The sequence below is a fragment of the Pocillopora verrucosa genome, chromosome 10, assembly GCF_036669915.1.
Source record: "Pocillopora verrucosa isolate sample1 chromosome 10, ASM3666991v2, whole genome shotgun sequence".
Classification (NCBI taxonomy): Eukaryota; Metazoa; Cnidaria; class Anthozoa; order Scleractinia; family Pocilloporidae; genus Pocillopora; species Pocillopora verrucosa.
The window spans coordinates 21,143,325-21,168,947 of NC_089321.1; the positions used below are offsets into that span (position 1 = coordinate 21,143,325).

Consider the following 25,623-nt stretch of genomic DNA (forward strand, 5'->3'; position numbering starts at 1 on the left):
CAAGATGGCGGACGAGGCGATGAAGATGAGGGTGAGTAGCATTAGCTGGTAGAGAAGTTGGAAAAGGAAAAGAAAACAGACATTGAATCATGTCATTGTTAAAAACAAGGGAAGTGTGATGGCCTTTTCCGTCCGCAACGTCCTGATGGCTCCCTAAGCCGTTGATCTCCCCTGACAATTAGAACCTTCCATATAGCTTGCCTGATGGAGCTGTCGTCGTACGATGGTAAACCGTCGGATTCGTCTGGCAATGATAACACAGAAAACTGTGATGTCCACCAGGGAATAGTCCTCCTTATCGAGCCGTTCTATGGTGGATCGCACAAACAATTAGTTGATTTGCTCATTAAAGAAGTACCAGGCTGCAAGTTGTACTCTTTACCTGCGAAGAAATGGCATTGGAGAATGAGAACTAGTGCACTTTATTTTTACCAGAATATACCGGCTGCTTGCAACAGCACGTACAAGTGAGTAAGTTTTAAGTCTTACTAAAAAATTTTGAAGAGATTTCTGCACAAACCCACACAATTCCAGGGATCCATATTAGTGTTTTTTAAGACGCGTCAGCTGGTCAAGAATGTCGAAAATTATACTTGCGCAGAGACAGAGCTGAATAACGTATGCAGGAAAAACCGTCTATAAGGCCTTCTGCAACTGTTCAGCACATAAAATTGAACTTTCATGCACAGACAACCAATCTGTCACTAACTGATGTATGGGGACATGCTGCATATATATAATATGTGTATATATATATATATATATACACATACATATACATATACATATATATATATATATGTATATATATATATATATATATATATATATATACATATATATAAATAAATTGTGGGAGGAAAAAGACAAATAAACTACCAGTTCATCCCTACAGACCTGTTTCGTGGTTGCCCACTCATCAAGGGATTTAATTAGATCCCTTGATGAGCGGGCAACCATGAAACAGGTCTGTAGGGATGAACTGGTAGTTCATTTGTCTTTTTCCTCCCACAATATATACATCGCTCTACTCCTATGTATTGAGCACTGTCTTACGTAAGTCAAATTACTCTTTATATATATATATATATATTTATGTATGTATCATGTTGATTTGTTAACATTGCATATGAGTGTTTATTGTGTTCTTCTGTGAATCAACCTAGCTAATGATGAGTTGGGTCAACCCATGTAAATTGCATTGATTTGTCAAAATTTAATACCCTCATTTAATGCATTAGAGTGAAATGTGTTCCTCTGCAAATCAACATCCAGTGAGACAGATGGACCTAAATGTAGGCAATTCAAATCCACTTGTGTGAATAATGTCCATTCCTCAAAATATCTTACCCCCTTCTAACGCCTTAAGAACAAGGAAGATTCATCTGTCTTGTCTGTAACCTTCAGCCAATGGACTTCCAGCTCTATCACAGTTTAAGAACAAGGAAGGTTCGTGTTTTCATTTTCTCATGCTACTCATTTTCTCATGCTACTCATTTTCTCATATTGATCATGCCCCTTGACTTCCAGCATGTAAACCAATGATTGCACTTCCAGTGAGCTGATTTGTCAACTACTGTAGATGAATCAGTTCAGATTGGATGTAATGGACAAGTATGCTCAAGCACAGATGCCCTTTATACCATCCACAGCTGCTTATGGAAAAAATTACCAAAACTCCCTAGATTACTCCCACAGTTGATAATGCATACTGTACATTGTCCTTAAATTGCCCAAAGAGTTTTGAGTTGGTTTTTTTTTTATTCTTATTTTTGTTGTATTTTGTTTCTTTTTGAGGGTGTTGTTTGCCAGCTCTGTCTTGAATTTAGCAGAACTAATGGCACTGAGACCAGATCTTACTCAGTTAAAGAAAGTTCTTTACTTCCATGAGAATCAGCTTATTTACCAGTCAGGAAGCAACAGGAAAGGGACTTTCAGTATGGATATAATCAGATTTTGTCATGGTGAGAACAATGAAAACAATTACCAATAGAAACTTAAATGAATTAAATGAATTTAAAAATTTCATATTATTTATGCAGTGACAGCAGAAGACATGAGCAGTAGAAGCCTATGTGCTGTGATATACACCTTCTAGATTCTGGCCTAAGATAAGAACTCCCAATTGACTCTAGGACATGTACATCAAGGCAGTTTTACTGTGGCTGGACTTAAGGGGATTGAGTGTAGTTAGGCCTCACGGAACAGCGTATGCACGTGAGCTAAGGAAAATTTCAGACATGCACAGAACAGGCCCTCTCCTGTGTTTACTTCTCTCCTTAACGCTCTTAAAACTTTACCGTCGAATATCTTGTCAAAACACGAAGTCTCAGGTAGTTTAACACATTAACTGGGAAGACTGCGACGAATTTGAAGATTCTACCCTTTTATTTTTTTTCTTTTCATCGACTAAGTGGTAGAAATTCGAATTTTTTGTACTGTTTTGTCGTTCATTGCGCGTGGTGTTTATTATTTCAAATTTCGAAACGGACAAGTGTAGGAGTGGGCATCATGTTTTCAAGGCAAACTGAGTTTTGGAGTCCATCGTTGTTCGTTTGAAAGTTATTCACTTTTTTTTGACGCGCGCTCAAGATACCATGGAGGAGTGAAATATATCGACTGATGTAATGTACTCAGAGCAGCTTGAAAGTACAGCAAGCGCACAATGCACGAGGTAAGAATATAAATTAAGTTATCTTGACCCCTATCTTGGGGTGTGTTGGTGACAAAGGGTCAATTAGCCTACTTTCAATATCGCCCACTCCAGATCGAGAGTGAACTCCGGTTTAATCGTCAACGGGAACCAAGAACAATTTATCAATCACTTCTCGGGTACTCGTTGGTACTTACTTATGGAGATGATGTTTGACTGGTATCGATTGTCAAATTAATGCTCATTTCTTTTGGGCACTTTGAATGTAGAGGATTGATCAATACACTGATTCTTTTTCGACCACACTGCATATTCAATAATTAGTATAGGTCCAGGTAAAGTTTGGTTGTTGAACTGGTCATTACAAGTTGCCTGACAGGCAACTTGTAATGACCAGTTCAGGTATATGTGAGAAAAATTCCATTGATGTAGATATGTTTAATAGTAGAAGAAAAACGTTTAAAGGGGAGAGAGGATTAATTAAGGGTCAGAATGGTATTACTTATCTTTTACACAGAATAAGGAAAGACAGGATAATAAACTTGGCACATTTTTAACAGATCCAGTGTTCCACTCTAATTTATTACTGTTAATTATTGTACACTAACTATGTGCAACATAACATTGGCTGCATCACTTTGATTTGCACTTCCTGTGCAAAATATTATGCTTATTGAACAAGAACACTTATACATAAGTCATGTTCTTATCACATTAAAAGTTACATACTGTTAGTGATATGTTAAATTATACATGTGCAACAGTATAATGATATAATCTACATGTAGTTAAATATTACATTTATTATGTTCTTAAACTGCTGAAATTTAGTGACAGCAATTCAGTGTTTGTTCAATATTCTACAAAGCTTAGTAACAGTCATACATAACAATTTAAAATCAGATACATTACAGCTTCGTATACCTACTGTTCATTTTGAATGTAATATTCAATTCATTTAATTCAAGATCCAATACAACATGATTGTACATGCATGTCTCAACGTTGGCACCATGCACTTCACTTTTACCCTGTAAAACCAGTTGCAATATTGTAAACCAAAAAGCTAACATGCTACATGTACATATACTAAGATATTAAGCTATGTTCACTTTACTAACATGGCATATACAATGTGCTTTTACCAGGTTAATTCTAACATGTTGTGTTGAAACATTAATCAATTATTAGATGCGTCTCTGTGTGTAAAAATGCATACATGCTGAGATATATTTATTTCATGCAGTGTGGTCGGTGAAATCAATTCTTATATGTACAAATCTAAAACATTTAAAAATTACTGAGCCACCCCTCATGACTACTCTATTCTTCATGTGCAGGCAACAGTGTAACATGTTCAGACATGTGGGATGTGGAAAGATGAGTAGTTGGAGGCTGGAAGACATTTGGAAGATTTTGTAGACACAACTGGCATTCTCTTGGTAGATCATGAATTGGTAGCTCCTCCCCATAGTTCCACACCTTTAGTGCCACTAGCTGCATGAGTCTTGGAACCTGTCCATCAGGTGTACAGGTAACTCCCTCAATTACTGTTGGGTTGAATGACCTCTGTCCCTCCAGTGCAGATGTTCCCTTGGCAGAAGCCTTCCATTGAAGTTTTAGTTTGCGACCATCTGCTTTTAGTGACTGAATTGTTTCTGGTAAGTTATTGTTTTCTTTCTTTTCTACCCAAGCTTTAGGGTAAACATCCTTTGCAGTAAGTGGCCCATATGTGCAGTTTTCTCTAATCTTGTTTAGGTTATTTCTTGCCTCTTGCAAAACGTCTGTGGTGAGCATTTGGGTATATTCTTTCATTCTTTCTTCGTGAACTTCACGTGCTGCTTCTGTGGTCCTGGTGTTGGTTTTTCCACTATGCAGAATATTTTCAACATATGTGATTGAGGCCTGTTTTGATAACTCTGACATGTTATCATTAAGATACAGTTGAGAAAGGTTGAACTGTCTTTCAGCAAGAACATTGTTAACTGGAAGACTGAAAATGTGCTCGGCATAGAACTCAAACAGGTTTTTTTTTTTTTTAAACAATTTTATTTACAAGACGATCACTTACACTACTTACAGCATTAATTACACTTACATTGTACTTGCTACTAACACTACTGATACTTATACTTACACAAATTATGCATACACTACATTACGATACATGTATTACAATACTATTAACATTAATTTAATTTACGGTTGGCGTGTTTACAAAGTTCTTTTCAATTAAAAGACAATCACAAGTAAACATACAGGTCTCAAAAGTGAAGTTAAGTATAAGTCTAACCTAAAAACAACAGTAGTATGAAAAATTAAAGTAAAACTATAAAATTTCGGAAGTTCTTTTTTTGCGGTCGCGATCTCTTTTAGGATTTCAAGTTTTCCCGCGATGAACAGTAGGAAGATTTGAAAATCTAAGATGTCTCCGCAAAGGCTTGTGCAGAAAATGTGATATTTGGCTAACAATAGGCAAAAATTTAGGACTTGCTAATGCTTTGTCCTATGATGCCGGCCATAGAGTATATGACTTGTGGTTAACGCTATTGTTTCATTTGTTTTTTGGTTCCACCAGTCTTGAAACAGAATCCAGAAGTCGAGTATTAGTGTGCAGTTTATTAATAGGTGATGCAACGTTTGTTTTTCTGTATTGCATAGGTTGCATAAGGGGCTCTCTGAAATGCCGTCTCGGTAAAGAGTGGCGCGAGTTGGAAGCACGTTATGAATCACTTTATACTGAAACATTATTATTTTAACTTCGTTTGTTACTTTAAATGGCATAAGATAAACGTTCTTGATGGTAGTTTTTGTAAATCCGTGGCGTAGAATTTTGGTTTCGGCAGTGGGAGGAACAAAGACGGTGTTTAAAAGAGAAGAGTAAATAGAACTGGTTCTTAGGCTGTTTACAGTAGTGTTCGCGTGTGTGACGTTTGGAATAGGGATTGCGTTGACCAAGCCATAGTATGTGGTAAAAGGCACATTTAAATTAAATTTTGTGACAAATTCATGCCACTTCAAAAATTTCTGATTTTGGTTTAAAATGTCGCTTATCTTAGTAATACCGGCGTCATACCAAGTTTGGTAAAAGACAGGTTTTTTTCCTATAAGAATTTTTCTGTTATTCCACATTATTTCGTTTTTAGGATTTATTTTGGAATCGATGCCCGTTGAGATTTTAAACTCGCACCAATAATCTAACACTTTTTTGTAAAATGCATGAAGCTTATCATCGAGGTCTAGTGTGCTTGGTGTAAAGTTGCATTTTGTTAGAAAAGCAAGACCACCATGTTTGTGTAAGAGCTGGTTAGGAATAATTTTCCAGGAGGCTTGTGAGTCATCTTGAATTCTGTTGACCCACGCTATTTTGAATGCTTTTTCCATGATGTGGAAATCGCACATTTTCAAACCGCCATCTTTCTTTTCTCCAATTATGGTGTTTCTTTTTATTTTAGGGGGTTTTCCTGCCCAAATAAAGTTGAAAGTTAGCTTATTTATTTCTTGGATATAGTGATCTGGAACAGGGAGCACGGAGGCTGAGTAAATTAACTTAGATATCCCAAGTGTTTTAACTATGTTTATCTTTCCATAAAGAGTTAGATTTCTTCTCTCAAACAGGTTTGGAGTGGCTTCTTTACTTATGAGTGAGCTGTGTGGTGATGAAGCAATTTCTTTGATCTCACTGAGCAATTGTGGTTCCATCAATTTCCAAAGAGTGGCCCATTTAATCAATCCAACTCTATCCTTAGACACCAATGTTAGAATGTTCTGTCCATGTACATGAAAGAGATTGTTCACTGACTTTTCTTGTTGATTTTCAGATCTGACTGAAATTTCAAGAAGCTTTAAAACTGAATGCCAGAAAGGACTTTGGTATCTCTGATCAGCTCCCATTCTAAACAACTTGGGAAAAGTTAACCACTCTGCTCCATGATCTTTGATTACTTTAATTGCTTCTTGTAACATTGGCCTCTGCACTTGTTTGTGAAAATGGTTGATAGCTGCTGGGTCCATCAATGACATCTTCACCTGTTGTGATGTTAAAGGAAAATATTCTGCAGGAGACATCAACATTTTGCTTAAAGTTTCATGGTGCTTCAGAACAGTTGCTTGCCATAACCTTGCTAGGTAACCACTGGAGAATCCAAGTTCTGCATCACTAGCTTGGGATGTATTCAGAGATGGGATTATAAACTTATCAAGGAATTCAAACAAAAACTTGATTTCAACTTGAATCATAGGACTGGAACTCAGCTTAATGACATCTTGCCAAATAGTCTGGTGGCTATCTGATTTTGGCAATCTTTCAAGGAGACACTCAGCGAGCTGTAAACAAGCTTTTCCATACTTAAGATACCACTGGAGAGTTTCATAATAATATGTCCACCTTGTGTCTATGAGTGTCTGTTGAAGGGGTGGCTCTTTACTTAGAATACCAAGAGAAACATACATAACTTTATATTGGCTTGGACGCTCATGATGGAGCCAAGATATTTTATAGAGTAATTGTAAAACATGGGGGTTGCTCATGTCACCCTTGGCCCCAAACCCAGCCTGGCTCATTCTTCTCAGCATAATGTTTAGTACATGTGGGTAGCATCCTACAAAAAACATCTCTTTTCCAAAAATTCTGGCATTGTTAGCTAAAAGACCGTTTACTTTTCCCTTTTGGGTAGAGGCATTGTCCCCAACCAACCCTGAAACATTGGTAATATCATATTCATTTTTTACAACGTGGTAATCTACATCATACTGGTGTTTTCCAGACCCGCTTGCTGTTAGGCTGTTTGCAAGGACATAAGCTCGTGACTTGCTCCCTAGGGGACACCAGGTGTGAACACCCACTACGTGCCTCTCCTCTCCTCCTCCTCTCCTCCTTTGTGGGAGTCATCACTCCAGAGATGAAAATCATACTTGGAATTTGAAAAGCGCTTGCGTAAAATTAGTTTGTCGGCTTCACCTAAGAGAACATTCCAGTCAGAAAGTGTAGTTGGGGAGACAATGAAGTTTGTTGGGGGGCTACAATTAAACAAAATATTGAAAATCAGATGTAATGCTACAGGTGTCTTTTGATATGATAACAAAGATGCATGTTGCATGTGTCTGACACAAGCCATAAACATCAAGGTCCTTTGGTTGTGTCCATTGTGACCATGAGCAAATGTCTCCACAAGGGAATACCCCTTTTTGGCCATTTCACTGTTGCCCTGTAATTTCTGTTTTAGTTTTGAGGAAGCAGATCTTGTCCCCCTTAGCTTGTGTCTGACTTGTTTTTCCTTTTTTTCAGTAGACGTCAGATTTTTTTGACACTTTTTAAGTTGAGTTTGAAGCCTCAACACGTCCTTTTTCAATTGGATGTTCCTTCCTTTTACAAATACTGAAATTATGAAAAGGTGACACAATTAAAATTAGTTAAATGTAACTGATTTCACATGATAGAGTATTGAAACAGAATACAAAATAAAAATGTCCTGCCAGAAATCTTATCGACCAGGTATATTTAGAATGTGTAGTTTGAATTTGGTAAAAACATTGTTATCACAATTGCAAGGTTGAATAATTGAAACTATTGTGTTTCCACAGTGGTCCGTACGCAGATAATTTTGTTCATGTTGATAAAAACTTCTAACACAAGCCTCAAAACTTCACTCGTAAAACTCTCGATACTGTGTGACACTCAAAGATACGCGTCCTTATGATCTGCTGACCGAAAAAATTAACTTGCCTGTACATTTCTTTTCTTAGGTACGAACCTTTAGAGGGAATCCAGTCCGCAGTTTAATTTTTTCGCTTTTGAGTGCGCGTACTACCTCCCTTACGTTAATCGCCGCTCCAAATAGTTAAGTAAGAAAAAGCCTGAAAATACTGACCATGCAGCCATATCTACTACTTTGTCTTTAATTTCGAGTTTTTTTTTTGGCTTCTGTTCGGTGGGAGTATTATCGGTTTATGATTAAAATCCTCCTAAAGTAGTGTCATTAGCCATCATCGCCATGATTAGCTAGCCGCGATAGACTTTAAGTCGCTCTGACACCGTCATGATTAGTATGAATTTTAACAGTTATGCCAGGTTATATTTTTCATAATTCCTGTTTTTTCTATTTTAAATCGAAACTTAATATACTATATAAGTGTTAGCTGTGTTTGATTTTTATTACCGTACGTAAACTCGCAATCTAACTGAGCGTGAAAACCGTTAAAAAAAACTCGGACTGTCTATCTTGTTTTATCTTTGAGGATTTTTGTCTCTGCTCACGTTACAGTAACGTAAATTACTGCGTCTGGCATTTTTGCAAACCTTTGCTCGCTTGTTCCGAAATTTCACTTTTATTAACGAAAGAAAAGCTAGAAAGAAGTCCCGGAAAAGGTCGGACATAGTACGATTTGGCGTGACAGCTTTAGCTCAGTTCTATGCTCTATACTCTCATAGAGCACGCTCTTTCAACCAATGACAGTACGTGTTATATTCGAGCTTTATTATAAACTCTATTGTAAACTCTCATAAAGCACGCTACAATAAACCAATCATAATCCCTGTTAGAATAGTTCAAATAATCTGATTGGCTGTACAAGACTAAAGCTGTCAAAAGTGTCAAACCATCAAAGTTAAAAAACCATCAAAGTTCACCTTCTGCGATAGTTAACAAACTAAAATAGTTCGGCAGGTCGAATTTAACACTTTTGCCTGAAGTTTTTAAGTCTCTAATACAGAATCTTGAAGTGAAATGTTCAGTGAACTTCAGCCGAATTATGGCTCATAAAAACACGCGAGTTTTTTCACATGACAAGGTAGAAAACAAACTGTTCAAGGCGAGTGTTTTTTGAATGAACGACAGCCGAATTCACCGAAACATGAAGATCGCTCGGGATGACAGCGCGGCAAAACTCGGCTGCAGTGACAGATGTGACTTTCCACTCAACGCATCGGAAAGGATATCAGAACAAGCTCTTATTTTTTCACTCGAAGGGCGGCCGATGTAGTTTCTGAGGCTTGCTTTACTGTGATGACCGGAGATCGCCATGATGAGCGAGCCGCGATGGACTTCAGCATGATCATATTCGCTTAGACACTGTCATGATTAGAATGAATTTTCACAGTTATGCCAGTTTGGTTATATTTTTCATCATTTTTGTTTTGTTCTGTTCTGTTTTGTTTTTGAACACTGAACTTTATATACTATATGAATGTTAGCTGTGTTTGATTTTTATTTCCGTACGTAAGCTTGCAATCTAACTGAGCGTGAATCAATCTTTAAAACTCGGAATGTCTATTTTGTTTTTCCTTTGAGGATTTTCGTATCTGGTCACGTCTTAATAACGTAAATTACGGCGCCTGGTATGTTTACAAACCTTTATTTGACTTTTCTACTACTTGCCGGCTCGCTTGTTCCGAAATTTCACTTTCAATTATCGGAATAAAGCTAAAAAGAAGTCCCGGAAAAGGTTGAACATGGTACAATTTGGCAGATGGCGTGACAGCTTTAGCTCAGCTCTCATGGAGCACGCTCTTTCAACCAATGATAGCGTGCGTTATATCCGAACTTTATTATAATTCTCAATAAGGAAATCTGAAACAGTCCTTATTGATTAAGTAGACTTTGGAATGATTTGGAAGTAAAGGAAGCCGTCAAAATGACAAACGCGTCGCGCTTGTTTTTGCTATAAATTCGATCGCGTATGTTCCTGAGGATCAAAATTGTAGACCTAATGTTTCTGATGAACTTAAATGCTAATATTTTCGTCGGCTTTTAACGGATTCGATCGAGTTTGGTACCAAAATTTAGCTTGTCATTTGAGCATTTTATTTATGTCAAAGTTGACATGCTCAAGAAATTCATTTACTGGTACTATCGCGCGGCAGATCACATCGCTCGCCAACTGTTTCGGACGCAGAACAAAATTCATATCTCGACAAAGTTTCAACAAAAACACCAAAAAACGAAAAGAAATTGAAAACCAACTAATGAGCATTGCATTTTGAGGTTAAATTGTTCTGTAACTCAGGAATTATGACCTGCAAAATGAATTTAAAATTATCTGTCTCTCCTAGGCTTTAAAGCGTGACGCATCAAGTGGTGAACACTTTCGTTGATTTTAAGAAAGATTTAGCTCAATTTTTCAGGATTTTGGTTGCCACTTTGCTTAAAAAGAAATTATTTTCATTATCTCTTAAGTCTTACGGTTATAAACGAGGCTTCAGTGGGCAAAAACAGGAAAACAGTGAATAGTGAAGCCGACGCATGTTACGCGTGACGCCATGTTTTTGTCGCTAACTTTACTATTCGGCTCCGATTCAATATTTTCAGAGATCCTTTATTCTACCTCTGTTTAGTCCATAACCATCTTTAACACATGTGTAACAATTGTGAAAAGTCTCAAGCAGATCTGATCATTGTGCGCCGAGAAATTCTTAAAAGTTCAAGCAAATCCGTGATTTTTCAATTTGTACGTGACAAGCGTGCTACTGATCCATGTTGTCTGAAAGTTGTAATCTTGATACTGCTGTACATAAGCAACCATATTTTATTGTAGTAAATTTTCAATGTTTGTATTAGTGTTTGTTTCATCCTCTTTGGGACTGTTTCAAATGAGGTAATCAATATGTAGAAATGCACGAAGGTGTCTATTATCATCAAGACATGTTTACATTCATTGTGTGTTTGTTTTTTCCATCTTCTTCTTGTTGTTGTCATTATTTTTACCTTTACTATTATAATAATTATTGCTATTACTTATTTTAACTTGCTCTCTCTAGCAAGTCATCAATATTTTAACTTTTTTTGTTACTTGTACATGAATTTTTATTTCTGTTTGCATGATTGTTTTTGTTTGTTTTTTACTTATTCTGTTGACTGTTTGACCCCTAAGAGTGACTACTATCTAATTTTCCAATACAAATCACTCCTGAATCAAACAATAATGTCATAATAATAAAGGAAATTATCACCAAATAAACATGCTCTTGATTGTAACACAAATTCTTCTCATCTCACCTTTTAAGAAATATATGGAGAACAGTATGGAGTATAAAGAGGATAAGTTTCTAAAGAAACTGTCTGGTGCTGTGTTGGTGAGAGACTATAACAGGACAATTAAGTATTATCAACTAAGTTGATAGCATAAATTGGCCACTGTAAAGAGTATGAAAGCTGACATTTTGAGGATTCACCCTTCATCGGAGTGAAGGATGAAAGGCTATAACATTCAAAATGTCAGCTTTAAAACTCTTGGTGGCGGCCAATTTACGTCTGCTTATCCACTGAGTGGATAATAGTATAGAGAACATGCATGCTGTTGTAGGATGTTAAGGTTTAAATTAATTTCTTGATTTTTCTCCAACAGTCTTGTTGCTGATGTAGTGGTATTTAACTCACAGTTCAACATGGAATCGTTTTTATCATCTATCAAAAGCTTTCTGAAACTAATGCCAGATAATCGACCCAAGGAATTAGACCAAATAATCAGACCAAAATGCAGGGTGGTGCACTTTCCTTTGATGGAACCTGAAATGGGTACAGCAGAATACAAAGGTGAGCAATATGAGAAGCTTTTAACCTATTAATCTTAACCATTGCAATTTCCTAAAATGTGATTGGTGAATCAGCTGTGTAATTTTTTTCACTAATCATTCTGTATAGTTGTAATTGGACAATGTAATAAGACGTTTGGCTGTAATCAGACACCTGTAATAGGACTGCTGAAGCAGCCAATCATACTAAGTTATTTCAGTCAAATGTACCAATCACAGAATTGATCACAATAATCACAGCAGCAGCCACTTATCTTAAAAAAACTGTGGAATTTTTTACTCCAGACATTCTCTTTCTACTGGAGATATTTGTCCTTAATGTATTTTGTTGTTTTTGGAAATTGTGAGGGTCATGATTTATTGCCAATAGGACTTTGGTTCATCCAATTCAAATGAATCAACTAAGGCTTCACAGAAGTTAGATTTTGTTTATCACTTGTATGATTACTGACCATATTGGACTCCGCTCAGTCCTATTACCATTATTTACCCCTATAAGCGATTTAAACATCCGATGTCTCCCAACAGTATCACCCCTACATCAAACATCAAGGTCTTAAGGTAGCTCTTGATTGTTAAACAAATTATCCTTGTCAGCACCTTAGGAAATGTGTAGAGAACAGTATGGAGAATATGCATACTGATGTTAGGGTGTAAAGGATTAAATAAAAAATTTTGCTTGGAGAAATAACATGAGATTTGGATAGATAATGAGGTACCTTGTAAGTGGCTGTTTACAGTTCTTAGTTTTTTTGCATTCTACACATCAAGTTGTATTCTTCAGTGTACATTTAGCTTTGAAATAACTCCTCCTATGTACTATCCCATAAAACTGAAAATTTGTGTTGTAGTGAATGTCATAAGGATTACATGTAGGTCATATTTTCCCACTACAATATACATGACTGACTCTAAACCCCTTTAATTCTATTATGTTAAGGTCATTTGTCCTTGATATCTACAATACCTTACTTGTCATTTCAGCTCTCTTTACCAATCCCTATTTAGACAAGGTACTTTTAAGCAAGGAGATATTTTGTCTTCAACATCATCACCTTTTGTTGGACAGTGTATGGATATTATAGGGACAAATTACTTCTTAGTTGTGTCTTGGCATGAAAGATTTAATTCACACCATGTAAATACTCTGTATCTCTTACTTGAATCTACAAATGGATACTTGATGACATACCAGCATTCTTTTGGACAAAACTTTAGATGCTAAAGATGAAGAACTTGATCAGCCAGTGGACTCAACAGTGTCAAGACCTTTGCATATTGTTTGGGCTCACAGATGGTAGGTTTATGTCAATAGATTTTTACCAGGTCTTTCCTTAAAGGTAGAGAATGTCATAACATTAATTTTACTGCTCATTAAAACTCAGGTTTTTAACCCTTTAGACCCTAAAATCATAATGCATATTCTCCATACTGTTCTTTACACATTTCCTAAGGTGCTGACAAGGAGAGTTTGTTTACTGATCAAAAGCTTCTTTTTTGGGTACTATTTCCTTCATTCTCATGACCTTAATGTTTAATTCAGGGGTGATATTGTAGGAGAAATTAAATTTTAGTCACTCTTTGGGTTTGAAGGGTTAAACAAGAGCCCATTAGTAGCAGTTTAGTGCTGCCTATAGGACCTCTCACTGCCTCTGTTTAAGCTCTCATGTTTGGGTTTTGCCTTACATCACAGTGACCTATTGCGCCATTGGTACATGTAATTGCCTATAGAAGAAAATTACTGAAATATTGAGTGTTCATCTGCATGTACTCTGAATTTTCAAATTACAAAATTTTGTGGGGATATAGACAGATAATATGTTGAATCAGTGGTTCAGTACTCAGAAATACTTTTGAAGTACCAATGTGTACATAGTAAAACATAGAAAAAAAAGTCAAACATGAGGTACTGTGTCCTCTACATATCTGTGGTGGCTATATTCTAACCCACTGATCCAAAATTGCCAAGGCATGGGTTTGTTCTCATTGCAAGTGAAACTGCAAATAGGCTGTATGCATTGATGTTTTTTCTAGGTGTTCCTACATGTATCACTGTACCAAACTTTGGGTAGCTAGATTTAATTAACAAAACTACTTAAAGTATTAGAGTCTCTATGGATCTTAGTTTACATCTGAATTAGATAACCCTATTAACTAGTTAAAAGGTAGCTGATTGGTTAAATTTGTACAAACCAGTTCATACAAGATTCTTTTTTGGTGTTCCAAAGACATGGGTAGGAATAACAAAATCATAATATACAGAGGACCTAGGGGTCAAAAAGCAAATATTGTAATCCAGTATAACTGTACATTTATTTTGACTTCTTGTACTGAAAAAATGTTATACCAAGCACACTACTTAACACTAGCTATAAAGGCCAGTGTACAAGTTGGATTTATTTAGTTTGTTTTAGTTATTGTTTTTATTGGTGTTATTAGGGAACATGACAAAGGTCCTGAGTTGTTCTTTCGCACCCTGTATCAGTTGGCTGAGCAAGGATTGGATTTCAAGGTTTCTGTATTAGGAGAAACATTCTCTGAAGCTCCAGGTATTTGTGTCACAATAGTACACTGCACCCAATCCATATCAGTGGGTGAACATACATGTATGACTCAGTCGTTGTGAGAAGGTGGTAGATGGCAAAAACCTTCCCATTATCAGACCAGACCTACTCAAAGCAGAAAATAAGTATTTTTCAACATTTTCTAACATCAATGTTTTGCCAAAAAATGTTACCCAGAATGCTGGTCCCCCAGAATGCTTAGTGTCCCAGAATGCTCCGTGTCCCGGAATGCTAGAAATCACAACTCAAAGTTTGAATTTGTCCTTGGGCCTCCAGGACCAGAAAGGGCCTGTTGCTACGTTAGAGTAATTCAAGTCAGCCAACTAATCAGTTCAGATCATGCATCTATTACATATTCTAATGAAAACCCTGTAAGTGGACATGACTCGTTAGTGAGTTGATTACCTCTACAATTTGAGGGTGAGAAGGTAAGGTAAGAGGAACCCTTCATCTGTCTGTCTTTGGTTGAACATTGTTTTCCATAGACTGAGAGACTTCAGGCTTGAGGCTGTGTGCTATAGATTGTCTTTGAGATTTTATCCATTCTAGGCCCCACCTAGCTTAAGCTATTGATCAATCAAATCAGAAGATCAAAATCTGAAAAATCTAAAAGCTATGGGTACTCGTAAAACACTCAGAATTGTCTTGAGAAAGGGATAAACATTTTGTTGGAACTTGTTATTATAATTTATATGCCATCCCTATTATAACACACTAGGTATTTTTGAGGAAGCTTGTAGACGAATCCATGATCATATTCTTCACTGGGGTTATCAGGAATCTCGCAGGGTATATATCTCCATACTGAAGGCTGCTGATGTAGCAGTGTCCACTGCAGAGCATGAATTTTTCGGTGTATCGATGTAAGTTTCTATGAATTGAATAGTTGTTGTAGTTGTAGTTGTTGTTTTTTCTTGAGGACTAACTGTAATTTAAGCAAGGTTAAACCCAAATCGATTCAGGGCTTTCACTGACGTGATATGGAGAAGCTCCAGGGAGGTTTGAAAAGGGATTGTCATGTGCTTTTTTTCAAGTTGCTGAGCTACTTTGCTTGCTCTATGTCCCCCCCTTTGTAGAAGTAAAAACAACTCTTTACTCCCTATCATCAGTGTGCAAGTTCTCCTTACTGATCTCTACAGATTTCCTACAGTACTTACGAGGAGAAGTTGTCCAACAATCAAGAGCTTCTTGAGTTCACGATCATTACCTTTATTCTCATGGCCTTAACGTTTGATTCAGGGGTGATATTGTTGGGAGAAATAAGATGCCCATCACTCTTTGGGAAAAAAATTTAAATAGGGTTTCATGCGAGTAATATAGTCAATTGTGGCTGCCGTGTCGTCCTAACATTTGTGTTCGCTGAATACAGTTCCATTTTACCGTAAAAATGCGGGGAAAAATTCGGGATTAGAGCCAGTATCCACGTAATCTGGACTCCGCTTTTTCTAGGTTTCATTGTGCCCACCATTCAGTGTTATGGTTCGTCCTGATACTGAACACTATTGTTTCCAAACTCCTCTCTATCTGCGTTCCAAGGTTTCAAGTTTTCCATACCGAATGGTCAGAGATGGGTGGAGTAGAGGCGGGCAAATTTATAACGGATAGAATCTGTATGAAATTGGGATTCGTGGCATTAGTTGACCCTCTTACCGTTCGAGACAATGGTAACCTTTGCTGAACTGGACGGGAAATAAAAGTTTTTGAGTGTAATTCGTGTACAGGATAGATGAGTACTGTTACATACCGAGATTTTTTTTTAACAAAGTTAAATGTAGTGGTGATTATTTTAAAATCATAATTTTTCTTTTTAGGTTAGAGGCTGTGCAATATGGTTGTTATCCACTTTGTCCAAACAAGTTGGTTTATCCTGAAATATTTCCTTGTGAGTAGATACGCCGTTTATTAATCTATTCCGTGCACCTCATTGTTGGAAAGTATATCCACATTTGACTAGTACAATATTGTATGTTAGACTTTTAAAGCTATGATTCAGCATCAGTTTTACGTGAAAAGCTGAGGGACAAAATACGAATTTTATGTGACTTTGATCATTTGTCTTCTTTTCCTTTCCAGCAGAGTATTTATACTCAACACCTCAACAGTTATCCAAGAAGCTGCGATACTTCTGTAGAAATCCAAGACACGTGAGATCTCACAAAGTCACAGTAAGTCATTAAGACACGGCATCTCAGCCTATGCCGAGCTGTAAGTGTAGACGAAGTTAAATGCAAGGAAACTGGCAAGTCAAGTGGACGCGGTGGTTTTGGTTTTCAGGAAAACGTGTTGTTTTGAATTTGTAATCCCAATCCTGCTATTTCTCACGCGCCCACGTTTTCGCTCGTCTCCATTGACTATGAGCCACCACTGTAATTCCACTAGAATTCGCCCAGAATTTCCGAGAATACGAAAGTCGGCTACTACTGCGCAAAATAGAGGCTAGGTTGCCAAGTAAACTGTGGTGCTGCCTCGGTGGGAGAGTATAATAGGGTAATTTTGTATTAGCAACTGAGCTGATGATGTAAATTGGCCACCGTAAGAAGTTTAAGTGTTGAGAGGAATCTGACGAAGGGCTAACGCTCGAAACGTCAGTTTTTAACTCTTTACGGTGGCCAATTTACGTTATCAACTTATAACAGTAAATTACCCTGGTATACCATTGCGCAACTTGATCTTGAAGACTGACCGTTTATGCAAACGATCACCTCATGCTTTGGTTGAAACCTAGACAGGGAGTAGGCCCTTATTTGGTGCTTCGGCACGAGCGACTCTGCGCCCGCGATAAATTATAAGCCTTTGAGCAACGTTAGCCAGCGGAAGGTCTGCAAGGGGTACTGCACTGGTAATGAGTACCAGATCCCGGAAAAACCTCTCGGTGACTCGTCTTAAGTCTTCACGCGGACCGAGATACGCGCGTCCTACAGCGCCATTAATAAGGGCCAGTTCGCAAGCTAGTTAGCATCCTTTCCGCAAGACGAAACCGCATTGAGTAGTTATTGTGGGCTTAACGTTGGTGGAGCTTTACTTTCCACCGCCCTCAGCAGGTGGAAAAGTTCGCCTATCGACCACTGTGGTGGCAGATGAATAAAGTATCGCATTGGACTTTAACAGGAGCGAATGCAATTGTTTGGGGATTGTCGTAGGAGATGCTGTCAAACACGATTTATCTGCTTCCTGTGAATTATCCGGATCATACTTTGTTTAAAATTGTCGAGTGTTCCTACAGTGATAGAGGAGTAAAAAAACGAAATATCTAACACGGAATTTATGTTGCAGGTTGATTGTGAACGATTTACGTGGGGAAAATTAAAGGATTCTTTTTGCGATCTCTTGTCACCAGTGGATCAACATGTAAATGAAAACTGATGCTAATCTTGGGATACAGTCTTGAATCGTTGAATCACCAAACACTTGGCGATCCTTCTTGTCCAATGAGATGGTGGCATGTCACTATACTTATATCGTGTCGTCATAGCGACCGGTTGCTGAAGTCTTGTCGAAGGCAATAGCTTTACCGAATGAATGCTCTCATAAACGCAAACTGATTTCTGGGAACCGAATTAGATTTTGAAGCACAATCGAACCAGGACAGATCTACTACAACTCTGAAGCAAGCATGCTTTATTTTGTCTTAGCTTCTACTTTCTATGATGAAATAAACTAATGAAATAAATAGCAAGGATCGATTTATTACAGTGCATCTATGAGTTTTAAATACGATCTAACGGCGAGAAAAACAAGAATGACAGTTCATGCTTGATCTTAAGCGCTTCTCGATCGATTATCCTAAACCAAAGTACGTCCTATCAGAAGAAAGGAAAACACCTTAAAGAGCCAATTAAATCTCACAAACTTAGTAAAGCAAAACCAAAGCAATGTTTCGACAGTGAATTAAGAATTTCTCTGTATACTCACTGACAGACTTTAAACCGATGACCTTAAATCCCTTACATTTACGTTTTCATTATTCGATACAGTCTTATTGTACCGAGTATACTACCTCCTTGCGAAAAATCTAGTATTAAAAAAGCGTGGCACTCCTAGTGGTGAACTTGAAACGCAAATACAGTGGTACTTTTTGGTAGAGCAGGATCTCCAATATTATAATGTGGTACTTGTTCTTCCTTGATAAGCGTCCACAGGCCCTTATCTTCCAGCTCTTTCATGCTCGGCCTGAAGTCAGGAATTTCCTTGGTGCGAACGTTGAAATAGATAACGCCTCCTTTATAAAACAAATAAAATAAAATTGGAAAAATAAAGACACACAGGTAGTAAACATCGGTTTTCGTTGTTGTTGTTGTTGTAATTGTTGTTGTTTGCTTCTTCTCGGACTGTTAAAAAAGCAAGGGATCTATAGATATTCCGTGGCTTTGATCTCTAGCTTGGTCAATAGCGCCTTTTAGTATATACTACAACAATGCATGGCGTTGAAGGCGCGCTTTGATTGGCTGCTCGAACTTTGAATATCCTTTGCCGTTCACCTTCGAGCAACTCGCGCCTGAAAATATGGTAACCGTTGCAAGAATAAATGAGTTATTATTATCCTTAGGTGCTATATAATCTTACTGTTCAAGTATATACGGTGGATATTTCCCTCGTAACGGCTCGGTAATTATCCACCACATACCACCACTTCGGTGAAAAGTTGTTGATTATTACATCTCGGTGCGTACGCTATGATTGGTCAATTTTTGTGAGTGTATTTAACTGTACGGCCCGCTAAATTTAAAAGTTTGTTTGAATCGAAATCTTCCCCCTCTATTTGAACTCAAAGATATGAAAAATACCTTTCTAACCACTTTATTTTTGTCTGTACAGTCAGTAAAGAAACCTCGTCCGACTTATCAGTGGCCCGCATGTTACAAGCTTGGGCTATAAATCCAAGCAGGAATAACTCGGTCCGCAAATTACAGTGCAAAACTCAAACTCGGTTTAGTAAGAGGTATAGAAAAAAATAGCCAATCCTAAGGGCGGGAGGTCCTGACAGTTCTCGGTTGACCTCCATTGAGACTCTCTTAGTAGAAAAACTTGATTTGCACAGTCAGCATGGCTTAGAGAGGAACTAAAAGGAAAGGAAAGCACCACACTTACCATCGCTAATTACTCTCATCATCTCATAAAAGGCCGGTGGTTTAATATGTCCGTAAGCCGCTGTAACCACTCCAGATGAAATTATGGCATTGTAATCACCATCCTCAATGCCAGGGGTCCGCGCCTCCGTTAGATGGGCACATATAAATTTCGTGTAGACGCCCTTCTCCCTAGATACATCCAACATTTTCTGAGTGACATCTAGGGCGTCTACGTTTGTGTAGCCCCTTTTGTTCAGCTCCACTCCCAGAAGTCCAGTCCCGGATCCCATGTCCATTATTCTGACTTGGCATTTCGGTTTGTTTGGCATGGCTATCTTAATTGCTTCGTCGAAAACTCTAACCATTGGTTCATGTTTGACGCAACCCGCGGACACAAGATCCTGAAATGGGAAATATAACAATTATAAAGTCTTGGAAGCACTAGAGAAAGATCAGAACCCTCGAAGAGCCGCAAGCAAGTTCGGAGTGCGGCGCATAAGGCTGTTGTTGTTTTAGCTTTATTTTCTTTTTGGAAAATACAATTTTATCACCTATAAACTGCCAGTGCGTTCCTCGTACGTTGTTAAATGTAAGATCTTCAAAAAAAGAAACAAACAAACAAACAAATAGACAAACCAATAAGAAAATAGAAAAAAAAACCGACGTTTTCCCCCACGGCGTCCTCTCTTCAGTGCCAGAGGCAATTTCTATTCCGCGGTAGAGGTGCGGAGAGAGTAGAATTTCTTTCCTACGAACTGAGCCCGAGAGGAGGTCCCCATTATCAGCGCAGCAGGTCGCGCGTTTTTCCCTCGCAGGAAGAGTTGAGGAAGAGTTGAGACGAGTACAGGAGAGGTTTCCAGGGCGGTCTGGTACTAATAATACCGGTGCTATAGACCCCTAGCAGACCTTACTATCTCGCTGGCTTATGTGCGCAAGGCTTCATTATTTCCCACGGTTGAAAAAACGCTTGTGCCGAAGCAGCTTAGGCTTTCACTGGCGCCACGACACTAGAGGCAAAAGCCATGCGTTTGGAGCCTGCGAACCTACGAGCAATGTGAGTGCGCGAGGGTTCTGAAAAGATAACGAGACTTCTTATAGACCTGTTGTGGGCTTCGCTACTCGTGCCGCTGTTTGCTACTGAGAGCCCGCTTCCACGCTGATGAAGTAAAAGAATCTACCGCTCACAGCAATCTCTTGCGACCGCATCTAGATACCTACCTTGTCATAAGCGTCAGCCCACTTATCATAACATTCTTCAATTTCTTCCCTCGTTGATGATGCATGTAAAGTGTGTAGTCCGCCAGTGAAATACTTCTCGTATCCTCCTCTTGCTTCTCCTGGAGTTGTCATGATTATAGCTAAGGACAGGTGATCTGCAATTACCATATAAATTAGGTGTAAGCATGGGCCATAAATAGAAACGAAGACCGTACGTAAAGAATTTAACTTTACTTTAAAATATAGACAAGGATGAGGACTCCGATGAGATAAAAATTAAGCAGAGATATTATCTTCGCAAGTGGACTGCAATTTTGTTGAGAGGAGATTGTACCGAGTCATAGTTTTAACTGGGACACACACTTTAACTAGCCTTCCCAAAGAATGTTTTGAACAATTTTTCCTTTATTCGCCCATATTCTACACACTTACAAACACACCCACACCACAGCATTTCAAACTAGAGAGCTGATGGAAACAAGGAAAGCGCTCCCCGGCGAAATGTTGTTCCTTGTTCCATAAAAGCCATCACTGCGAAAAAAACCTCAGAGAAATGACCGCTGAAAGAGTGTTACTGGCTCGCAGGTCAGGCCGCTTCACCATGCTCGCTCTTTTGTTTTTATATAGATATGGATGTAATAAGGAGGTGCATTGTTCAGATACCTGCCTTCATTTATAGTATCTTTATCAATTTTTATGAATAGTTTGATCTTTCTTCCCAAATTCCGATGCTTGGAAAAGTTGGACTCACCTTTGTACGAATTCTAAGTTGATAATAGAGAGCGCTCAGTGCGTTTTTTCTGACTTTTATCAGTGATATAACACTTGAAGTTTAAACCCCATACCATAAATATAGGCAAAATAAGATAATCACGAAAATCAGCTCCGGCAACTTTAGGGCTTTTAGTTACCCTGGCAACTCGAAAAGCTTGGAAAACTCGCAATTAAAACATAGGATTACCCAAGTTGCTGCCTTGGAGCTGTTTTGATACCTCCTTTATAATCCACTTTGTGTTTCCTAAAATTTCTGTTTCCTCAAATTCCACAAACGGTAAATATCAAAGCTGTTCTGGTTAAAAGGAATATCACCCCGTCGAAGCATTGAAAATATAATGACACGAGTTTGACAGGTGACTTCAGCTGAATGTAAATATCATACACGACAAGCACAGACTGAACGGACTAGTTTAAAAGAATTACTGTAAACTTTGTTGAATAAGGACAGCTGCGCCGGTGAAATTTTAGGGTTTTAAAGAAAACATGAAAAATTTTCTTTGAAGAATTCCGTTGAGCCAAGATAGAATGGTAAGAAATTTCTTGGCGCCACGTGTGCGCGAACAGCACAGAAAGAATTTCAACTTCTGCAAAAGGCTTTCAACTACAGCTTTAGAGTGAAAATAATTGCCTTTTTGTGCTTTAGAGATGGTTTTACGTTTACTTGTCAAGGATAAGAACAGCAAAAACAAAAAGCCGGTGGAACTAAAGCTAAACTTTTCCGTTGTTTTTGCTTATCGCCAGGTGGTTCAAAATCTATCTATAAAATTATATTGAGCTGAAAGAAAAAGTGACTCGATTTCCAGAATATACCGATTTCACAACACGAACTTCCAGCAATTAGAAGTTCTTTCAAATAATGTGAATTTCATTAAAAGTTTCATATGTATCCGGAGCCAGAAACTTCAAGCCTAGATCTTTATTGATCTCGGGGTTTCTTTCAGTAAGCACTGAAATTGAAAAGTTACCACACTTCGGCTCTTTCCCAAGGATAAATCTAAGCTTATTCGCTTAACATATTTGAAATCTACTTCAGTGACCATAAATCAACACAATTCGACTGAAATAAGCTAACTTTTCTCTCGAGGCGCTCGCCAAACCCTGGTTATTTTGCCAGCGAGCACCTACTTACGTTAAGAAGTCATTGCAAACTCAATTATTCGCAAATCCAAGCAATTACCTACCCACAAGACTCCCGTGGACACGAGCAACAGCTTCAAAAAGTATAGCACTTCTCCGAAAAAAGTGGAGTATAATGAATCTGGAGAAGCTGGGCCGGGAATCTGCAAGTGTGTGACCGTTATGTTTGATTCGTATAGATACACAAGGAACCCAACTCAGTTCTTTGAAACCGAAGATCAAGCCAATCGCCGGCTAGGAAAATGACAGAATGACAATAACGCTGGCGACGGACATGGCTTTGCTAGTTCAGGTGATCAGATGATCTAAAAGGGCCTAAGGCCTAGGGCCTAGAGCTATGATCCGCACTCGCAAAAAACCTATTTGACACGAATCAAGATGATGTGACTACATTAACCAGAGCCACGTAAGACCGTGAATCAATCAGTTTACATAAAATGACTGATAAGCTCCAACTGAGTTCAATAAGCGCTTAGGCTCAAAGCCACCAAAGACGACAAAGAATTTCAATAAAACCGTCGCTCGTATTTGGTGACTTGAGCCTAGGCACTGATTGAACTCAATTGGAACCCATCAGTCATGTTCTATAAACTAATTGATTTTCTATATTGCTAATAAAAAAAAGCCGTAGTTAATTTTGCAATAGAAAAGGTTGCCATGACAATCTATATGATAGTTTTCCATATTCTAGGTTTTAGTTTATATCCTAAAAATTAGATACGCCTGTAACAAATGTAATTTAAATTAATCTTTTTCATTTACTTTATTTAACGATGCTGAGGAGAGTTATGATCAGAACGGCTTAACAGACTATTTAGAAAGGATTCACACGAATTGTGTTCATGTAGTACAGGATGAAGATATATAAATACACAGCCAAAGGACGTAACGTAAAACTCAAAATAAAGGTGCTTTTTGATTTACTGTTAAAAAACCAAAACCAAAGAAATCACTGCAACTATTAATTAAAGAAAAAATTTCACGAGGAGACTCAGAAATCAAACTTTAAGCAAAAATAGTCTCAGAAGAGCAAGAAAACCCGGGTCAAGAAGAGGCTATTTTGTATTTTTCTTGAAGAATATAAATCTAGAACAAAGAAAATTATCATAGAGCTTACCATGACAACCTTTTCTTTTTTCAACCTTTTTCCTTTTACAAATTAAATACGGGTTTTTTAGCAGTAATTTTATTGAAAAGTACGATTTCAGTAATATTAGGGGCCAACGCATAGAAGAAAGTAATAATTTATATTAGAGGCCAACACATTGAGAGAAAGGAAACAACAGGCTGAAGGAAAACTGAGAAAACTATCACATAGATTGCCACGGTAACCTTTTCCATTGCAAAATTGAATACGGCTTTTTTAATTATGGTTTTATGTAAAAACATAATTTTGGGGCCAACACAAAGAGGAAAGATAAAGACGGGCTGTAAAATTATTAGAGTCGAAAATTAATACTATGTTGTTCGAAGCTAGCAAAGGTCAACTCAGGTATTTTTCTCGGCACCTCTGACAGCCGAAAAGAGACTAATTAGTATTATTTTTTGAGAAAGAAGGCCTTAGAATTCATCCAGAAGCTTTACAAAAGGGTAGGAAAAGGTATCTACGAGACGTGTGAAGGCCAGAATGAATTGATATGTGACGTGTGAAATTTAAAGAAAAGCGAGCGTGATTCCATGATCGAGTAGATGAACCAGCGTGAAGCGTAATTTGCCTCTTGAAATAAATTTGACCTATTAATTTTTCTCTCATTTTGGGAAAACCTCGATATTTCCCTTTCAGCCTTTCAAACAAGAAGAGAGATTTTACGATTTCCCTTTTATATTCGTGACGCTTGAAGTTTTCGAAAATTTATGCGTGAAACAGGATAAGGATCCCTGCTTTGTTCCCCTCTTCAACCAGCTCAGTACAATTAACTAGAGTTTTCATTGTCAACATAAATTAACACAACATTAGAGCAACCAGACCAGTTTTCATTGGAGAACCCTTCAAGGATATTAGCTAAAATCTCGAACAAATAAGATTAGCGTGGAACTAATGGAGCTGTTCAGTGTTATCCTGATAACCTTTTATGTCGCAAAATTAAACACTTTTTTTGTTTTCCTAGCGATAACAGAATTCCGTAAAATTATGAACAGGTATGAGACTTCCTTTGCCTGCTGGAATAAATGCGACCTGTGATTTTTTCTTTCCTAATGTGAAAACTTCAATATTTCCCCGGAACGTTGAGATTTGAAGTTTTCCCTTTCACAAACGTAACGGGATCAGTAAATAGGATCAGTACCCAGTAACCCCCCCCCCCCCCTCGCGTAACGCAAGCAAAGGACAAAGCGTCCTGCGAACAAAATGTTAAGGCCCTGTACATGGCGATGCAATCGGATTGAGAGATCAAAAAGAGCCCATTCCTAAGCATGCTTGACTTCAAGAGGCCATGATTTAAGAGACTGTTCAGAAGTGGTGAACTTATTAAGAGTCTGCCACGTCATCGATCTGTGGTAGTAGACTCATCTCATCAACTGTAGTAGAGAACCATCGTTTGATAAATTGAATTCTTGAGAAAAGTTTTAAAACTGATTAAAGATTAAATAAATAGGAACAACCATGATAAAAGATAGCGAACATTAGCAAGGTTTTTCAGACAAGAATTTGCAGGGACAAAGCAAATTTTTTTCCAG

General features: G+C 37.8%; 2 protein-coding genes across 2 annotated transcripts in view; one reads left to right on the forward strand and one right to left on the reverse strand.

Annotated features, from left to right (window-relative positions):
- On the forward strand, nucleotides 1-18,742 carry LOC131785976 (tRNA-queuosine alpha-mannosyltransferase). Its single transcript, XM_066173726.1, is given in 10 exon segments — nucleotides 1-467; nucleotides 1,798-1,901; nucleotides 1,904-1,964; nucleotides 11,996-12,183; nucleotides 13,401-13,479; nucleotides 14,622-14,731; nucleotides 15,465-15,609; nucleotides 16,558-16,628; nucleotides 16,820-16,911; nucleotides 18,020-18,742. Coding segments are annotated over 10 exon segments (1,203 nt in total). The 5' UTR covers nucleotides 1-204; the 3' UTR covers nucleotides 18,110-18,742.
- Nucleotides 18,348-25,623, reverse strand: part of LOC136284018 (methyltransferase-like protein 27) — a 13,862-nt gene continuing 6,586 nt past the window's right edge. The window contains exons 2-4 of the mRNA XM_066173727.1: nucleotides 21,034-21,188; nucleotides 19,835-20,216; nucleotides 18,348-18,965 (exon numbers count right to left, since the gene is read on the reverse strand). Of these exons, the coding sequence (XP_066029824.1) occupies nucleotides 18,784-18,965; nucleotides 19,835-20,216; nucleotides 21,034-21,165 (696 nt within the window). The 5' untranslated portion in view covers nucleotides 21,166-21,188 and the 3' untranslated portion in view covers nucleotides 18,348-18,783. The remainder of the gene's footprint in view (nucleotides 18,966-19,834; nucleotides 20,217-21,033; nucleotides 21,189-25,623) is intronic.